The 18,045-nt window shown below is 34.5% G+C and overlaps 4 protein-coding genes across 7 annotated transcripts; 2 read left to right on the forward strand and 2 right to left on the reverse strand.

Moving 5' to 3' along the window:
* The first annotated feature begins 211 nt into the window (after positions 1–211).
* LOC137830537 (protein IQ-DOMAIN 12-like) lies at positions 212–3,673 on the forward strand. 2 transcript variants are annotated; one of them, XM_068637953.1, is made up of 6 exons: positions 212–477; positions 982–1,113; positions 1,222–1,503; positions 1,915–2,127; positions 2,409–2,540; positions 2,945–3,673. In XM_068637953.1, the coding sequence occupies exons 2-6, from the start codon at positions 1,045–1,047 to the stop codon at positions 3,380–3,382; spliced, it is 1,134 nt and encodes a 377-aa protein (XP_068494054.1). In that variant the 5' UTR covers positions 212–477; positions 982–1,044; the 3' UTR covers positions 3,383–3,673. The 2 variants fall into 2 exon arrangements, with proteins under 2 accessions (XP_068494054.1, XP_068494053.1); XM_068637952.1 differs by having other exon boundaries at positions 216–477; positions 1,219–1,503.
* Positions 3,674–4,513: 840 nt separating this feature from the next.
* LOC137830538 (probable glutathione S-transferase) lies at positions 4,514–6,367 on the forward strand. The gene is made up of 2 exons (XM_068637954.1): positions 4,514–5,028; positions 5,846–6,367. The coding sequence occupies exons 1-2, from the start codon at positions 4,717–4,719 to the stop codon at positions 6,209–6,211; spliced, it is 678 nt and encodes a 225-aa protein (XP_068494055.1). The 5' UTR covers positions 4,514–4,716; the 3' UTR covers positions 6,212–6,367.
* Positions 6,368–7,866: 1,499 nt separating this feature from the next.
* On the reverse strand, positions 7,867–11,489 carry LOC137830539 (eukaryotic translation initiation factor 3 subunit E). 3 transcript variants are annotated; one of them, XM_068637955.1, is made up of 8 exons: positions 11,270–11,489; positions 10,730–11,137; positions 9,719–9,946; positions 9,503–9,624; positions 9,096–9,315; positions 8,799–8,941; positions 8,316–8,453; positions 7,867–8,164 (listed from the first exon to the last, which is right to left on the reverse strand). In XM_068637955.1, the coding sequence occupies exons 2-8, from the start codon at positions 11,090–11,092 to the stop codon at positions 8,065–8,067; spliced, it is 1,314 nt and encodes a 437-aa protein (XP_068494056.1). In that variant the 5' UTR covers positions 11,093–11,137; positions 11,270–11,489; the 3' UTR covers positions 7,867–8,064. The 3 variants fall into 3 exon arrangements, with proteins under 3 accessions (XP_068494056.1, XP_068494058.1, XP_068494057.1); XM_068637957.1 differs by having other exon boundaries at positions 11,310–11,472; XM_068637956.1 differs by having other exon boundaries at positions 10,730–11,158; positions 11,270–11,381.
* A 2,588-nt stretch (positions 11,490–14,077) lies between these two features.
* Positions 14,078–17,850, reverse strand: LOC137830547 (calcium-binding protein CBP-like). Its single transcript, XM_068637966.1, has 5 exons — positions 17,120–17,850; positions 15,693–15,739; positions 15,394–15,569; positions 14,830–14,848; positions 14,078–14,344 (listed from the first exon to the last, which is right to left on the reverse strand). The coding sequence occupies exons 1-5, from the start codon at positions 17,604–17,606 to the stop codon at positions 14,240–14,242; spliced, it is 834 nt and encodes a 277-aa protein (XP_068494067.1). The 5' UTR covers positions 17,607–17,850; the 3' UTR covers positions 14,078–14,239.
* Positions 17,851–18,045: the final 195 nt, after the last annotated feature.

Consider the following 18,045-nt stretch of genomic DNA (forward strand, 5'->3'; position numbering starts at 1 on the left):
TATTATGTTATTTATCTAAGCATATGGCTTTCATTTTCAGTTCTAACTGCCAGGGCCCCATGCCCCTTCCGGAGGGAATGGAAGGTAGAAAACCAAATGGTCATTTGAGTGACTTTGACTAAACCAAACATTTGATATGGACCGTAGCATTTGATGAAATTGACAGTAGCAACAGAAGAGAGACAAGAGAGACCCCATGAGTTCAATGGAGTTTGCCTTTTGAGTAACCACAAGTCATCCAAGTAGGCTAACTCCATTGCCCACATCATTACAACAATACTCATCCTTATGGCTTTCCCAATGCAAACTTCTCCCACATTATTATGACCATGTATTATATACACACACACATATGATGCTCAGTGTCAAAGCACATTGATACCAAGCAAAGAATTTTGAGGCACTCCCCACCCAAAGGACACAAAATCTCACTTGGGGAATCATCAACTTGCTTAAAAGTTTGGAATATCCAAAAGGGTATGGATGTCAGTTGGATTTCATCTCCTTTCAATCACTATTCCGTCTTCCTTGAATAACTAAGCCATTCTGTTTCTTCATGCAACATAAGTCACTAGGTGTAGCATGCTTTATGGAAAGTTTAGTTCCTTGAAGTAGCCTAACTTTTAGTATTGAGATGACTATGCTTGAGAAATATTCTTGTGTGCACTTTATATGTGGTTTTCTTTCTTTCTTTTACTTTTTTATAATAAAAAAAGTATCACTGGTCATGGTATATTTCAATCCTATTGGCCAATAAATGATTGTTACTGAAAATGAAAGTTTATCAGTGGCAGTTTTGGCCCTCACTAGGGTAGGTTTCTTTTATGTTGACAAATGAATAGAACAGCTAGGTGATAAAATAAAATAGAATGGAGATGACTAAAGCATCTTAATTGTTTAGTAGGAATTATGAAATATGTATTTTAAATCTCTAAATTTGACTCTTGGCTTTCCCCCCTTTTTCTTCAATATCAAATATAAGATGTTCTTGAAGAGCAGAAATGTTGTCTGAAGAATTCGGTTTGAATGATGCCATAAATCTTCATGGCAAAGAAGAAGAGCTGGTTTGGATGGGTGAAAAGGCTATTCACTTCTGAGCCAAAGGACAACAAAGTAAGGGGTGTCCACGAATGCATGTTTTGGTTTTTTACAAATTTAACAATTGTCTAACAATGGTGAAGTACTCATTTTGGTTAACATTTTCCTTGTGCACTCTAGAAGCCAAACAAATGGGGATGGAGTTTTGGAAGGATCAAGCAGAAAAAGTATCCTACAATTACAGCTCCAAATAGGACATTGATTGAAGCAAGTGCAGAGCAGAGAAAACATGCTTTAACTGTGGCTATTGCAACTGCAGCAGCTGCTGAAGCTGCAGTTGCTGCTGCACATGCTGCTGCTGAGGTTGTCAAGCTCACAGGTGCTTCTCGTTCTTACTCATATCTTTCCAAGGGAGACAGAAGTTTAGCTGCCATCAAGATCCAAAGCGCATACCGTGCACATCTTGTAAGTTTTCTCAAAACCCTCTATTTCATCTTCTGCAATCTTCACTGAATTGTCAATATGCTTCAAAGTTTAGGTTTGTTGTTTGGAAGAGATTTACATAGACATAATAAACAGACAAGGGACATAGTTTAGAGTAAACTGATTCAAATTGAACAAAGTCTTCTTTTCTATTCCTTTTAGTAGCATACTTGTGCATTGTGGTGGGAAGAGATGGATGAACTGAATGAAGATGGTAATCGTGTCTGGTTTACTTTTCCTTTTTCTACAAAGAATTTGAGTTGTGAGTGTCAGTTTTGATCAATTTGATTATCTTTACTCAAGTGTATCCACTCAAATAAAACAAATATAAATGGACTCACCAAAAAGTTAAACAATTTTAAACTCATGAACTTGAAACTGGGAATGTAACAGGCTAGGAAAGCATTAAGAGCATTGAAGGGAGTCATAAGACTGCAAGCCATAATTCGTGGTCAAGCTGTGAGACGTCAAGTGTCAAAATCTTTACAGAACTTTCCCTCCAATGCAAGAAATCGTTTGGAAATTCTGGAAAGAAGTAGCCATGCTGCTGAACATATCAAGCAAAATCCAAAGCAAAAGAAAAAGTTAGAAGACAAGGAACTGAAGGTAAAGTTTGTGACATTTATTTTAGTAGAAAAGAATGGAGGAAATGGATCAAGAAATTAACAGAACACTGATTTCTATGGTTTACTTTGTGTTAGTGGTTTAAAGTTTAGTAGTTCTCCTCATTCCCTTCCCAAACTTCAGGATTTCCCTCTCAAATCATTTGACTTGGTGCATATGTTAGGTGGAATAGTTTTTACTTTTGATATCATAAGCCAATGAGCAAAGTTTGTATTGAGTTTGAACAATTCCATTGACTAATTCACTCAAGAGTTTTGGTGCAGTCTGAATGGGATAGTCAAAGAACATGGGATTGTAGCTTGCTCTCTAGAGAAGACATTGAAACTATATGGTGTAGAAAACAAGAGGCCATGGTCAAAAGAGAGCGCATGAAGCAGTACTCTTCTTCACAAAGGGTAACACTAACCACAATTGACTTTTTTGCCATAGATATGGTATGGTCTACACAGATTTCCAAAGCTAATAACTAAGGACTAGTTTATGCTTGCTTAATGCATAACTTTCACCCAACAAACATTATTTTAATAGTAACCTCAATTTGATTTGATATTTATCCCATTATGAAGAAAAAGTTGGAGAGAGAAAGAAAGAATTTTAAGATAAAAGAAAAGGTCAAGTTATTTGAAAAATGAACCTACCTTTTCAAACATTGCTACTAGTGACCAAAACTCAGTTTGCACAGTGGTTACCACTTGTTCAAACATTGCATGAGTATTTGTTATTTGTGAATTTGCTGTCTAATATTTTCTTACTTTTTCCTAGGGAATTATTATAATAATCATGCACTTATCCTTTTTAGGAGAGAAAACATTCTTTAATGGTGGAAGAATCTGTGCACAGCATGAACTTTGGAAGAGAGAGCTGTCGTACACTTGGAGAGTGGCTACATAAAGAAACATGTGATTGGGATATGATCTATAAGCCAATTACTCTGCCTTCAAACTTGGTGACAACAAAACAAGAATGGCAAGAAGGTTTGAGTCCACACATTTCAATCCCAAGGAAATCATTTTCTCTTGCAAAAAGAAGCTTAAATGGGGATGAGAGTTCCATGTCAAATTCTCCAGTTTTCCCTACATACATGGCTGTTACTGAATCCAGCAAAGCAAAGATGAGGTCTATTAGCACACCAAAGCAAAGAACAGGAATCTTGGATATATGCTCCAATCACAATGAACCTAACAAGGAAGGAATTTCCTTTTACTCTTCTTGTTATGGTGAAACTAGTACCAATTAAAACAATGCAAGTTACCAACAATGATGCTAGAGTGCAAATAGGCTTTTGTTATCACTATAAGATATAAAATCTGGTTCAATGCATGATGATCTGCTGAAGTCATCAGAAGTATGGAGGGAAAACTAAGCTTATTTGATGTTTGGTCCTTCACACCTTGCAAATCTTCTTCACATACATGTATGAAGTGCTTTTTGTCTGACTGTTACATATATTGTTTTTCTGGTTTTGGAGATCAGAAAATGTTACTACTTACTGTTGAAAATGGTATACATCTTTTATTTCATTTTTCTAGTATTCTTCATTTATATATCGAAGTTTGCTGCCATAGAAAATTGGAGCTTATACTTTGCAAAATAGCTTCGGATTGTAGTGAAGAAATTTGATTTAGTATTAAATAAAACTGTCTCGTGCATAATAATATTTTATGATGTAAATATGAAAGAAAATAAATGGAGTTTGAGAATGTTACCATGAGAGCTTCTCATTATTATTTGATTAAAGTTTGATTTTTTTTTTTTACTTTTCTTTATATTTTTTATTGTCCAAAAAGTGATATATATGACTACAACTAAATAAATAGATAAAAAGAAAAAAATTACAAAAAAAAATAAAAATTGAAAAGTGGCAAATCAGCCCACCAACCTGTCAACTCATCCTATGATGAGACGGATTACCAATTTCAACCCATATAACCTTGGTGGACCAACTAGTCTTTCTTGTTTTTGGTGGACCACTCACAAATCGGTCCAAAACGAATCGGACTGACGCATTTTACTACACTTAATATTGGGTCTCGGCCATGAATGTCAACGGGATCAACCATGTATGTACAAATATGATTTTGAAAGATAATTTCTACTTTCAATTTGAAATAATTATTTTGAAACAAAAAAATTCTACTAAACAGGAATTTATTAAGTTTCTAATGAATTTCTTTGAATGCATTGTTTCAAAAACATGTGGGTTCTACTAGCTACACCAAGCTGCATTAATTTATATATAATGTATGAGAGATAATTTTTTTTGCATCTGTAATTATCAAATCTAACGTACATTCATTATTTGGATCAGAACAAGATATGAGAGACCAAGTCTTCACTCGTTAAATATGTATCAAATTAAAAAATAAACATATTCAGACATGGTCAATTTTAGACAAGTTCTCATTTTCCAAATCTTCTTCTATTGGATATGTACAAGATTTTTATTGAAGATTTTCAGGTTTTCAAAGTTAATAAATTTGCACCAGTTTTCATTTATTTGGCCTCTTAAATATGTTTGCATAGTTAGTTGCATGAGATTGAAGTGAAGGGTGTTGAAGATTTGGCAAAAGAATGGAAGGAACAGTGAAGCTGATTGCTACACCTCAAAGCTTCCCTTGTGCAAGGGTTGAATGGGCCTTAAGGATAAAGGGTGTGGAATATGAGTACTTGCAAGAAAACTTGGCAAATAAGAGTCCTTTGCTTCTTCAGTCCAACCCTGTCCACAAGAAAGTTCCTGTGTTCCTTCACAATCACAACCCACTTCCTGAATCACTTGTGATCCTTGAATACATAGATGAGACATGGAAGGACAACCCTTTGCTACCACTTGATCCATATCAGAGAGCACAGGCTCGCTTCTGGGCCAGGTTTATTGATGAGAAGGTACACACACAAACATAATATCACATTCAACCTCTTCATTACCCTTCTCCTTACCCTTTTTTTGGCAATTCTTGTGTGAGGGAGATCTTAAGACTGAAGTATGTTTCATGTTATTCAAGATTTGGTCAAAATTGATGGTTTCATTTTAGTCATGGTGTTTATGAAACTATGCTTTGGTTTCATTTTAGTCAAAATTGATAAGTTCTTTGTTTTTCACTTTATTCAAAACTATGTTTTTTCCCTTCAGAAAAAATGAATGTTTTTAAAACTTTATGAACTAAAGCTAGTTTTGATCAAGACATCACATACTTATAATCAGCTTAGAAAAAAGAGGTTCCATGGGCTTGTTGAAATTCCTGCTATATATGTGTGTTATTTAGAAGTTGGACCTAACTTGGCATGAGAATCCACCCATGATTCTAATTCTTTGTTGGTCACCATTGCACCTAGCAAACTGATACCACTTTTAAAATAGATTCTAGTAATAATCTCCTTTTTTTTTCCTCTGGATCACACAACTCACATTGTTCACACACAAAGATATGCTCTCACAACACAAATGTTGGTAGAACAAAAGTAAATCGGTTAAAAGCACTCTTGAAGGGCTTATAAACCCTCTTTCTGTTACAATCCAGTTGTTATGTTTTAAAAACAGAACCAAAGCTAACTACTAACTCTAACTCTGTTTTAAAAGAGTTATAGAACAGAAATCATAGTTTTGTTTTGGTCATAACATGAAGAAAAACTATTGCACAATTTGAGTGCATGAGTACATGAAGCTGTAGATGTGTGATGAAGCTACTTTTGTTGGAAACAGGTTTTGTATGGTGTATGGGGAGCAACTGTGGCTGAAGGAGAAGAGAAGGGAAAGGCTGTGGATGCTGCACTAGAGTCATTGGCATTTCTTGAGAAGGAAATTGAAGGGAAAAAGTATTTTGGTGGAGACAAGATTGGTTATCTTGATATAGCAGCTGGTTGGTTGTCTCATTGGCTCAGTGTCCTTGAAGAGCTTGGAGAAATGGAACTTCTGAATGCTGAGAGATTCCCTTCTCTTCATCAATGGAGTCACAACTTCATTCAGACTTCACCTGTCAAAGATTGCATTCCATCCAGGGAAAGTGTTGCTGAATATTTCAGCTTTGGCATCAACTACACGCGTTCCTTAGCATCCAATAAATCTTGAAAGCATCTTTATAATTTGTTCATGTTATTGGTGTTGGTATTGGAATTGAGTTTTCCTTCATATGGTGTTGGTTATGTTATCATGTGTAATTGTGTGTGATCAATGACTAATCAGTTTTATGTGTGGTGTGTTTTAATAGAATGAAATTATTGGTAATTTACTGTTTGTTTCTCTTTAGAGAAAGAAAGAACTTTTACTTCTGTTTTTGTTGACTTGTTTAGCACTAAAGATTTATAAGACTCAAGTATATTATCTAAATCATTTAACATATAAAGGAAGGATATGTTGTACAACTCAAGGTGCAATGTTTATGAGCATCACTTCAATGTTTCCTTTCAAAATAAAATTCCTTAGTTTTCTGAAAATGTTCACTATGTCCTGAGAAATTTACAATTTTATTTTGGTTGTGAATTGAATATAAGTGGAGACAAGTTTTCAGATAATAATAAAAAAAAGTATCTTCAAGCATGAGGTACTTAATTTATTTGCATATGTTCCAACTCGTTATTTTTTATTTAGTGTCTCTATCGAAAAACTCCCCCAATATTAGTTAAACGCTTTTTAATTGGATATTCATAACATTAATTTATTATTCTAGGTGCTTGTAATGGGAGGATGATTATGCTTTTAGGTTTGATAAGGTTGGTGAAATTATGTTATGAGATGTTCAAATTAGGTGTAACTGTTAGCAATATTCATTTTTTGGTTAGTTGTGTTATATTGAACACAAAAAAGAATATTGTGGACAACCACAAATAATGTGACAAATCAAATAAGATACACCATTTGCAAAAGATGGTTTGGAGTTGACTTACTCATTAGTTCTATCCTTTAAGGTAGTAAATGAATGCTTCAGCTAGAATGTAGGTGTTTCTTGTTGCTTGTCCTAAGTATTTGTATTGGTAGTTTGGTAACCCTAGTTCATTGACTTAATGTCAATTTCAAATATTGTACAATTAGGCCATTGAAAATTGAAGTACATAAAACATAATAATGAATTTGTTTTTGTAATATACAAGGCAATTTGTTAAAACCTTGAGAAGGACTTGATATTGATATCACTGATGTTTCGCCATCTCAAATCTATTGATAGTAACGGTGAAAATGTTGTTTAGAAAAGTTTGCAAAGCCAAAGTTGTATATTTGTAAAATGTTAAAAGTTTAATTATCTATTTCAACTCAATTTTCATTATTTCACGTAATTTACCAATTGTATTTACTGATAATATATGACCAAAATAAAAATACAAAACAAGATCACGTAATCACTTAGAAAACTTTGATGAAAAGGGCACAAAAAACAAACTGACGTTAAAATTTGAAAAATAAAGATAACAGCGGAATAAAATATGAAAGTAAGCTGATATCAAATAAACAATCAATTTAATACCTTGAGTATTACTATGCTTCTACAGTGTTTAAAGGGAAAATATACACGTAATCCATGAACTATGCAGCATAATTTCTTATACTTTTGAAACTGCTTATATAAGTTCACAACTTTAAAAGACTTCAAGAAAGAGGGTATTACCATAGGGGACTAAATGGATGGTTAATTCAAAAGATTAGGAAGAGAAAAAGGAAAAGGAAAAATTTAGTAGTTTCTGAAGAGAAAGACCACGAAAAACAAATATGGCTGGAGCTGCGATGATAAGTGAAGAAGTTAATGGCAAACATTTTAACCAAAATGGTTATCAATACTACTTGTTTGGATCCACAAGTAACATGAGAACCTACTTAAAAAGGTATACAGCCCATAAATTTGAATTCTAAATCCAAAATAAATAAAACCAAAAACAAAATGATGCATCCGGAAAGATGAAACAAATACTCTCATCAATCTACCTACAGACTTATCGGGCTGCTTGACCTTGTGCATGTTCCAGAAGTTGACTAACTAACTTGTAGGTGCGCCCGTTAAGGGCCTTGGTATGGTCTATCAGCTGCTCATACCTGCAGAGGTCGTAATTAAAGATCAATGGTCTTAAAAAATATGACACAACATGTAGATAAAGGAGTCAACATGACTGGGGGAGAATATTATAGTACATGAAGAAGCAATAAAAGCCCTTGACTATCAAGTTAGTGATCAATGTTAACTTACACGTTTGGATGATTAGGCTCCATGATAACCGTTCCAGTGTGAGAGTCAATTTTGGCATCAAGCTTTGAGCTACGGATGAGATTAACAATCCATCTCTCAGCCTCCTCATAATTCAAATTTAACTTCTCAGCCAGCACTCTGCAAAAATATCAGAAGTGAACAACCTTATCTTGGAATTTTGGTTGGCACTACAGATCCCCAATATGTCATTTAGGGGTGTTACATGACAAGTATACCACAGGAAATCGTCTAGAGAAGCAAATACAGACAGAAAATATAACATCATGTAACAAAAAGAATATAAATTTGGGAAATACAGTTAAGAGCTAGAGTAAAAGCTTTCAAGGCCACAAAATAAAAGGAAGAAAAGATCAATGGCAGAGCTGCTACATTGTGTTTTCACAGGTGCACAGTTATGGCACATAGGAAAAATTATAAAGCCAGAGAGATAGCTATGACTTCTTATATTATAAAAGTGCATACCCCATGTCAATACGTTGATGTATTCTACAGTATGTCTCAAAGATAAATAGCCTAGCATTTTCAAGGAACTCATCCCTTAGTGGTACAGTTGAAAAGTTGCTTTCTTCAACCCTTTTACCAAGGAAGGGATCATTGAGAATTACCTGCATTTTTAAAAAGAGTAAGCATTATATAATCAAGCAACAAAAGTATTGGTATCATGGACACATACGAAAAAAGGGAAACTGAATAAGCCACATGGGTTACATCACTCCTATAGTTGAAATATGTTCGCTAGCCAAAAGAAACCAAGCTTACTTCTTCACATTCCCTCATCTTCTTCTGTGCCCCATCAAAGTCATAGTTGACATAAACACAAGCCAAAAACTCAGTGATGGGATCTTTATATGAATGCTGCTCTTGTTGAATAACTTTAATAAAATCTTTGAATTGTGGCCTCCTCCTCTTATTAACAATGAATGCTGTGGCCAGGTATCGTAAAAGGTGTGGAGCACTAGTTTGGATAGCATTTAGATACCTGAAAATTACATCATATATAGATCAAGCAACATAGCAAATACTAAGCCCAGAAGAGACAACCATAAACCAGGCCCAAAGAAAGGAAGAAATTGATCAGTTTGACAAGGATTAATAATAAAAGTAAAACGTGTAAAATATCCTGAATGTAATCTACAGTAGCATAGGAAAGGAGAGGTATGGCATACTTGTCCTGATTGAACAGATCAATTATTTGTGTTCTTCCATTGTCATGATTAAAAAAGATGAACAGACTCCAATGCATCAGCCATATTCTGCTTTGCACCTGGTTCAAAGGCGATGCAAAACTCTGCAACAAAGTTCTCCAATTTATATTAATATAATAAGCATAACAAACAAGTACATGTTTCCACTCCAAAAATTAACTGACAAACGAGAACAACCTTTGAGTCAATGATTTCCTTCAAGCGATTGAGCTCTTCAAGAGCAATGTCCCAGTTCTGCATCAAAATTTCAGCTGCCAGCTTCCCCCACAATGCACTCAAGCTCCTTTCACTATTTGTGCACAAAGCTCTGTACTGATAAAGATAGTCAGCAGCACCAGAGTAATTCCCACACTCAAACTGAAATTTGGCATATTGGTAAAGTGCCTCAATTTGAGCAGGACCAATCTGTTCCAGCAAACAGATGATTTAAGCAGTCAGTACGAACTCAAACACCACAGGATTCAAACTTCAAAACTGGGACAAATCTTTTAAGAACCTCTAAAATAATGCAGCAAACAACTAAGAAAACAAAATGCTTAAATAAAATTAGGAAACAAACAATGCAATCACGTTATCAGATACAATCTCAATCAAAGCTTATAAGAGAGAAATTATTAAAAAAAAGTGTAATCCAGTTACCTTAAAACATTTTCTAAATCTTACTAGTATAAAGAACCTTTTGGGTAACTAGCACCTCCTATTCTACCACATCCAAAGCTGCGAAAAACAACCTTATAATTCTGCTACAAAGATTCCAGTCCTAACATACCAAACCGACAAGCAATAAAATCCTTCAAAATAAATCAACATTTTTTATCCACACACTAAGTAATCAAGGGCCTGCCAATTGTTATAAAACAATATTCAACTGTTATGTAACACTCTTATACATAGAGCTTCATATCCTTATTAGCAATAGACATTTGTAAAGCTTACTAGCATGATAACATCACTAAAAACCTTTAGAGCAACTAGTATATCCTATCCTACCACTACCAGCCAAAGCTTTACCTATATCCACCAAAAACAACGTTATCAATTTGCACTCAACATTCCAATCCTAATCCACCAAACCGATTTCTTTTCCAAATACCACTAATTAAACCCACGTTTAAAACCCAATTGTCAAGCAATATTCTCATAGAAATCTCAAGACATGTGAAGACTGATTGTTAATTTGCTTCAAACCTGATATCGGTCATTGAGCATCTGGAGGTTATACTGCTTGTCAGCCCGGAGCTCCTGCACGGCGGAGGCATTCTGGAGGAAGGAGACGAGGGGGGCGGCAGCCTCCTCGAGGGACTTGAGGCGAGCGACAACCTCGGCTCGGCGCTCAACCATGTCATGTGGAACATCCTCGGTGTGGTAGAGGCTCTTGTGGATGTCCATGGCGTAATCAACCATGTTGGTGTTGTTGAGGAGGTCGATCTTCGCCTTCAGAATGTGGTCATCATCATATAGCTGGCGCTCCTGCAGAAACTCCAGAAGTGGGAACACCAAATGCCTGTCGAGGTTCGGCGCCATCCGCGGGGTAAGGTCATAATCAGCCATTTTTCTCCACACTTCGGATTCGATTCTAAATTCTCACTTCTTCTTCTGCTAGGGCACACACAAACACTGATTCAATACAATATAATACACGATAAAATAATCTCTTTGTGATGTGTTCCGATTAAACAGAATTTTGGTGAACTGAAAAGTGCCTTATGTGCGGCGGCGTAAACCTACCTCTTGCTGCTGCTGTGACGGTGGATGAGCGAAAACCTACCTCTTGCTGCTGCGGCGTCGTGTGGAGATAGGGCTCCGACAGAGGCAAGATGCAGAGACGCGAACACTGAGTACCCGATAATAGGGTTTAAAAACAAGAGGACCAAACGGCGTCGTTGAGGACTTTGGTAAAATGAGAGAAAAATATGGAACACTATTGCTTTGTGGAAAAAAAAAACGCAAGTATCAAAAACAGTAAACTGTGGGCTTATACTTTAGGCAATTGCTTCCTGCACCCGATCAGTTGTGACTGGCACCCGACACTTTTAAAAATCCTAAAATGCCCTTGTCTTCTTTATTTATGGATAAAAATATCTGGAACTGCTCGTTGCTTACGGATAAAAATATCCAGAACTGATCGTTGCTTACGGATAAAAATATTCGGAAGCCACAGTTGTGTCTACGGATAAAAATATCCAGAAGCCAGCCACAGTTTTGCCTACGGATAAAAATATCCGGACCTAACTATATTCCGGATAAAAATATCCGGACCCCAAACTCCCTTACGGATAAAAATATCTGCACCTCTCAAAAGTCACTTGCGGATAAAAATATCCGCAACTCTCACTCACTTATGGAAAAAAATATCCGGAAGCATGACGTACCTTCGAATCTGGTGCTCTGCCTACGATAATGGAGGTCACGGTGGGTGCAGAAGAATGGAGAAGAACGTCGCTCACGGTGGTTGGACAACAAGCTTGCTCACGGTGGCTGCACAACACGGTGGCTTACGGTGGCTCGGTGGCTGCGGTGGCTGCGGCAGGCACAATGGAATGGAAGAACAGAAGAATAGGGTTGGTGCAGGTGATTGGGTGCATATCACAATTATAGTTTTCAGAATTTCATTAAGGGTATATTCGTCTTTTACTATTAAGTGATTGGGTGTCAATTAGAATGTGTTGGGTGCAGGGAGAATGTGCCTATACTTTATTGGGTTTTGGACTGTTAACCTTTTGGGCTTGTTTTTATGTGGAGCTTTTTTTTCCTCCACCCCATACTTTTTTTTTCCACTCTATAGTTATAATACATTTACTAAAATATTCCTCTATTATTTAAATAAAAAATCACACTCAATTTGGACTACATTGAAAACCTTCCAGATTCAATGTTTCAGAACAGTTTATCCAGTAATACATTATGATTTTTTTTGTTTTCAAAAATTTATAATTATTGTTTTAATGGTGGTGTACCAATTAGAATGTCCAAAATGAGTTTTTTTTAAACTATATTTTGGATTAGAAAATTTAAAAATTATATTTGATTTATTTTAGATTGAGTTGGTATTCGGTATTTGAGTTTAAGAAAAGGGTATTAATAAAAAAAAATAGTAGAAAGGAGTGGGTATTAATTTGAATTAATTGTATGTGGGTCATCTATAAATAAAGGAGGCATCATCACACACATTAAAGAGTTTGTGGGCCATGGATCCTTTTTCTGTGGATGTAAGTGTCTTTTGAAGTCATTTAGGGTAGGCATCATCAATTCATGCATGTTAGGTTGCACATTACTGAACTTCAACAACTCCATAATAATGGAGAAACTCATGCATGTGGGTTCTTCAGCAATAGGTGAAGAAGTTTGGGTTTCTCATAGGACTTAGTGCTGACAAAGAAGATTCATAGACTAATTTTTTCCTATGAAGGATTTTCATGTGAAGACTGTCATGGTGAGGTGTGTTTGGTTTTGCATAATGCATGAATAGTGTTTGTCTAAACTATCACTAATTAATACATATTCTAAATATTATCGATCTCACTTCTAATTTATAATAAATATATAAAATCACTTTTACTCATCTCAATATATATCAATTTTTTAAAATAAGTCTCTGTCTCTAGACTATGTTTTTATTTTCCCTAACATGAAATATGGTGTACACAAAATTTTAAGAGCAAAGTATCTGAGGTTTTATCACGCCTACTGATTACATAGATATTGAAAGTATCTACTTTTTGATAGATGAAAATATGAATTTTTTTTATAATGTATAGGAATTAAAAATCCTATTTAGGTTTAAAAATTATATTCGAGAATCGAATAAAATTAAAATGAGGAACAGTATTTTTTATTAATTTATATGAGTAAATTTGTTATGCGGTTCAATTTAGTAAAATATGTATTATTATTATTATTTTAGGTATCCAATCAAAAGTAAGAAGTGTCCCCTGAAAAAAGATGGGGTTAAATTCAATCCAATACAACTTATTCTTATTGGATTATATTAGGTAAATTGGGTTAATATATTGAAAAACGTCCTTTTTCTAAAAAAAATGATAATTTTCAAATTCAACCTGATTAAAAAACAATACAAACTTTACAACAATCAATTCAAGACTACTTCTGTGGATATCATTACTATCTCATTTATTTTGAGTTTAGGTCATAAAAATTATTTCTCACCAATGCCTAAATTTGGTAGCAATATACATTATTTAACCAAAAATAAACTGGTATGCGACATATTTCTAACGTGAAAAAAAAAACATTTGTTATTATTTTTTTAAAATACACATATAACTAACATGAAATGATTAAAAAATTATAAAGTATTGTGTACCTGTGTCTTTCTTTATGGAAGGATAATAATATAGTGCATTACAATAATTTAAAACTAATTGAATTTTGTTATGATATTACTGATAAATAGTATAAACATAAATAGTATTCTTGACTTTTGAAAAAAAATTAGAAAGGGATTTATGTTTTAAATAATTATAATTATCCGGTCTCGAATTAGCAGTAGAAGGGAATCTAATTTGTGTGGCTTCATTGACAAACAGCAGCACTGAAAGAAGATTTATGAAGAAGCTGAAAGCATAGTGTTTAATTATTTAATACTAGCTACCATATTTAAGGGCAGGGAATAGTAATAGTAAAGAAATTCGACCATAAACTTTGAAACCAAATACACACACACCACTACTTTCTTTCCTAGGCTACTAGGAATGGTAGGACTGTCAGCATAAACGCTTCATAGGAGAAGGTTGCAGAGCCTGTATACGCAGTATCTTTCTCCTTGAATTTGTCAGTTAGTCCCTGCAATAGGAAATAGGATAAATAAATACACATACATGCATCACCTTCATTTCAAATTTTCAACATAAAGAGAAGAATTTATGGTTCACAATAAGAAATAGGACCAGGTTGAACCTGTTTCACGAATCACCTAAATAAAATAATAAATTTCACCAAAAACCATCTTAGAGTCTACTATCTAAAACAAAGTATATTCATGTCTCATTTGTTGGCCTGTGATAATAGTTATAAAACTTATCCAAGACATACCAAACATTATCACTGTTAAATTTTACTAATCAAGATTAACAAAAATGTATTGGTAATCAAGCAAATTTTTAGGTTCTATATGCATGCAGTTCAATAATGCCGAAGCCCCGCTATCACTAGAATTGTCATTTCGCTTGTTTATTGGGGATTTCGGTGTCAGATGAGAACACTAAGATGTAATTTTATTTGCAGAAACAGATAAATAATAAATAAGTCATAGTGATTTGTTTGCTCACCTTAACAGTAAGAGAACACCTGCATCAGTAAACATGGAAATAAATCAGTTTATATATTCATGTTATACACACACAACACAGTAAGGAAAAAGTAAGCATAATTCTCCTATAAAGAAATTTTTTACTTTAAGTTGCTCCCATTTTAAATTTGGAAACTGCGGTGCCTTAACTAACAATATATACAAAAATTAAAAATAAAAGTGTCTTAGACTATGTGGTTATTGTACAAGGACAACTTTCTTCTGTCTTTTCATAGTAATGCAAAACTTTGGAATTTAACAAAAATATATATTAGAAAAGATACCAAGGGGAGGATCCTTTAAGTGGATATGGTTTCTAAAAAGTTAACATAATCTCATGATCAGAAAATCAATAGTTGAAATTCTAGACATATAGATAACAAATAATGGTCAATTTATTGAAGTATTAATTGTCAATTTTCTCCCCAACACAAACTACTTATTTTATCCTTAATTTCTTCAGATGAGCTAAATCCCGTTTTTCATTATATAAATAACTTTTTATCCAAAATAAAAAAGACAGAGATTTGTAGAAAAGCCATACTCGATGAAATTGTCATATTCTATAGCCTTGCTTTTTCCCCCAGTTTTGTCAAACTTTGAAACCAGCAAATCCAATACAACAGGAGAAACAGCATAACCCAAACTCAGTAGAGCATCTCGCAACTCCATGGAATCGATTTTGCCACTTCTGTCCTTGTCGAATCTTTCAAAAATGGACTGCAACAATTATCGGTAAGTTAGGAGAATAATGTTCCAATAAAAAGACAGAATAAATAATTGGCAAACTTGAAAAATCAAGAATAACAGCGAATAAAAATAAAAGGAGAAAAGGACATATACCCGCCAGTTCTGAAGACTGTAAAATAAAGATGTGAATTCCTTGGGTCCTGCAATGCATTACGACGAAGTCAAAAGTTGAAAAACTTTCTTTAATTTTGTTTATATATTCACATTATTAATACCAAACATTTACAAACTATTATTTACTATCTATAATAAGAGTGACGGTAACAAAACTGCTCCAACACCTTACCTACTACAATATCAAATAATTTATTATGAACAGTTACTAGAAATCTCAGATAGACTATACACTGTTTTAAAATAAATTTTCAAGTTTAACAAAATTTATTCAAGATATGCATGGCACTAAATTTTCCAAAACAAATCCTTACAGTCAAAATCAAATCAACATCACGAAATAAAATTTTAACAGGTGAGACCCAGTAATTTTTCAGAATCATTACTTAAATCAAGTTATAAAAAATTGACATATAATCGTTCAAACGATATAGTTCAACTAAAAGAAAGTCATGAAATAGGGCCATTATAGCCAAGTCAAGTTCACACATTACAGCCAACTTTTTAACCTTACTTGTTTGACACTTTTCCTAATATAAGTTTAATATTTTGTTTTGGAATTTCATTTAAGATAACATTAGTTATTATTTTACCAATTACACCTTTAGATCTTACACCAACTTTTAATTATTTTAAATGAAAAATGCAATTGTGTGACCCATTGTTTGATGAAAGTATAAATGAAAAACTACTAGTATACATTTCTTGTATACAAGAGGAAAATAGATACAAGAGGAAAATGTTTCCACATTTTGTTGTTTCCATATTTAAAAAACCAATTGCTATTAAAAGTTGCTAGTTTTATTAGCATATTTGAAAGTATTTAACTCCACACAGCATTTCTATTTCTAAAACCCATTTCCCTAAAGAGAGGACTTGAATACAATTTCTATTTTCTAAAATTCGTAATTTTCAGTAAAACAAAATTCCTTTAAATTAAATGGCTAAGTTAGCTTGATAACATTAAAAAGGTATCTTGAACCACTTAAGTAAAGTAGAAATAATTACAAAAGTCAACAATGGAACAACAACCAATGAAATGATTAATTAAATCAATCTATTCCAAACCAATTACTTAATTAATTAAATTAAATTAATGTAAATAAATTAATTAATGTAATTAAATTTTCATGACTCAGACGTGGTCATAACAAAACGAGCACATAGAGTGGATCCTTCGTGCTACCAAGAAGGTGGCCCCTCAAAATGTCATACCCAAATTAAACTCCCAAGCGACAACGCGTAAAAAAGTAACGGCATTGGCATTTGCACACGACACGCGTTAAGCATGCAGGTAAACCAAAACGCGCAAAAAAAAAACAAAACGACAAAAAAATCCCAACACCGGCGCAGCTTAGCACCGTGCGCCGGAAAACCTAAAAGTTTAGAAGGAGGGGAATCGGTACCTATCTTCTTGACGTTGGAATTGGTGAAGTGATACATAAGAAGATGAACGGTTCTGAGGCTGAAGCTTTGGTTATACGAAGACAGCGCTCTCTGCAATTCCTTGTCGTCGATGAAGCCGCTTCCGTCTTGATCCGCCATCTGGAAGCACGCCACTACATTCGGGTCCGTCCCCGGTGGAAACGCCGATGGAACCAGCGACGCGAACGGGCTCCCGTACGACGCTGCTGGAGGATAACCTCCACCGCCACCGCCACCGTGGGAGTGGGACTCGTCCTTCGACGGTTTGCTGTAAGGAGCGGCGTAGGGAGCGGAGGGCTGGCCGTAGGCAGAGGCGTTGTAGGACTGGCCAGGCGGGGGCGCGCCGTAGGACTGGCCGGACGGTGGCGCGCCGTAGGATTGCGACGGGGGAGGAGCGCCGTATTGCGATGAGGGAGGAGCGCCGTAGCCGTAGCCGTAGCCGGTAGGCTGGTTAGGGTAGCCAGACATGTCGAAAGGGAATTTTTGAGTTGAGAAAAGTTGGATGTTAGGATTTGGTGAAGAGAAGAAGGGAGAAGAAAGTGTTGGATTTTACCTCAGTGCTTCGTTTTTATTTGCAGGGCCGGTTTTGGCGTGATGCCACTTGTGTGTACAAAATTTGGCAAGGCTATATTCTTTTACGGAATTTTATAAATATGTGAAAATGTAAATGTTTGTGTTGGAAGTTAAAAGTTTGGGACATTCTTACAATTGTAACACGATTATAAAAACTCAAATTTATTATATAAAACATTTTCTACATAAAAAAATCTAAAATATATAAATTTTTATTATCAATTTATATAATTAATAATTATATAATATATAAATATGTATACACGTGTTTTATATTTTAAAGATTATATGTATTTTCATATTTTTAAATTATCCGTCTCCATTGATTCCGGTC

The sequence above is a fragment of the Phaseolus vulgaris genome, chromosome 7 (assembly GCF_000499845.2).
Source record: "Phaseolus vulgaris cultivar G19833 chromosome 7, P. vulgaris v2.0, whole genome shotgun sequence".
Lineage (NCBI taxonomy): Eukaryota > Viridiplantae > Streptophyta > Magnoliopsida > Fabales > Fabaceae > Phaseolus > Phaseolus vulgaris.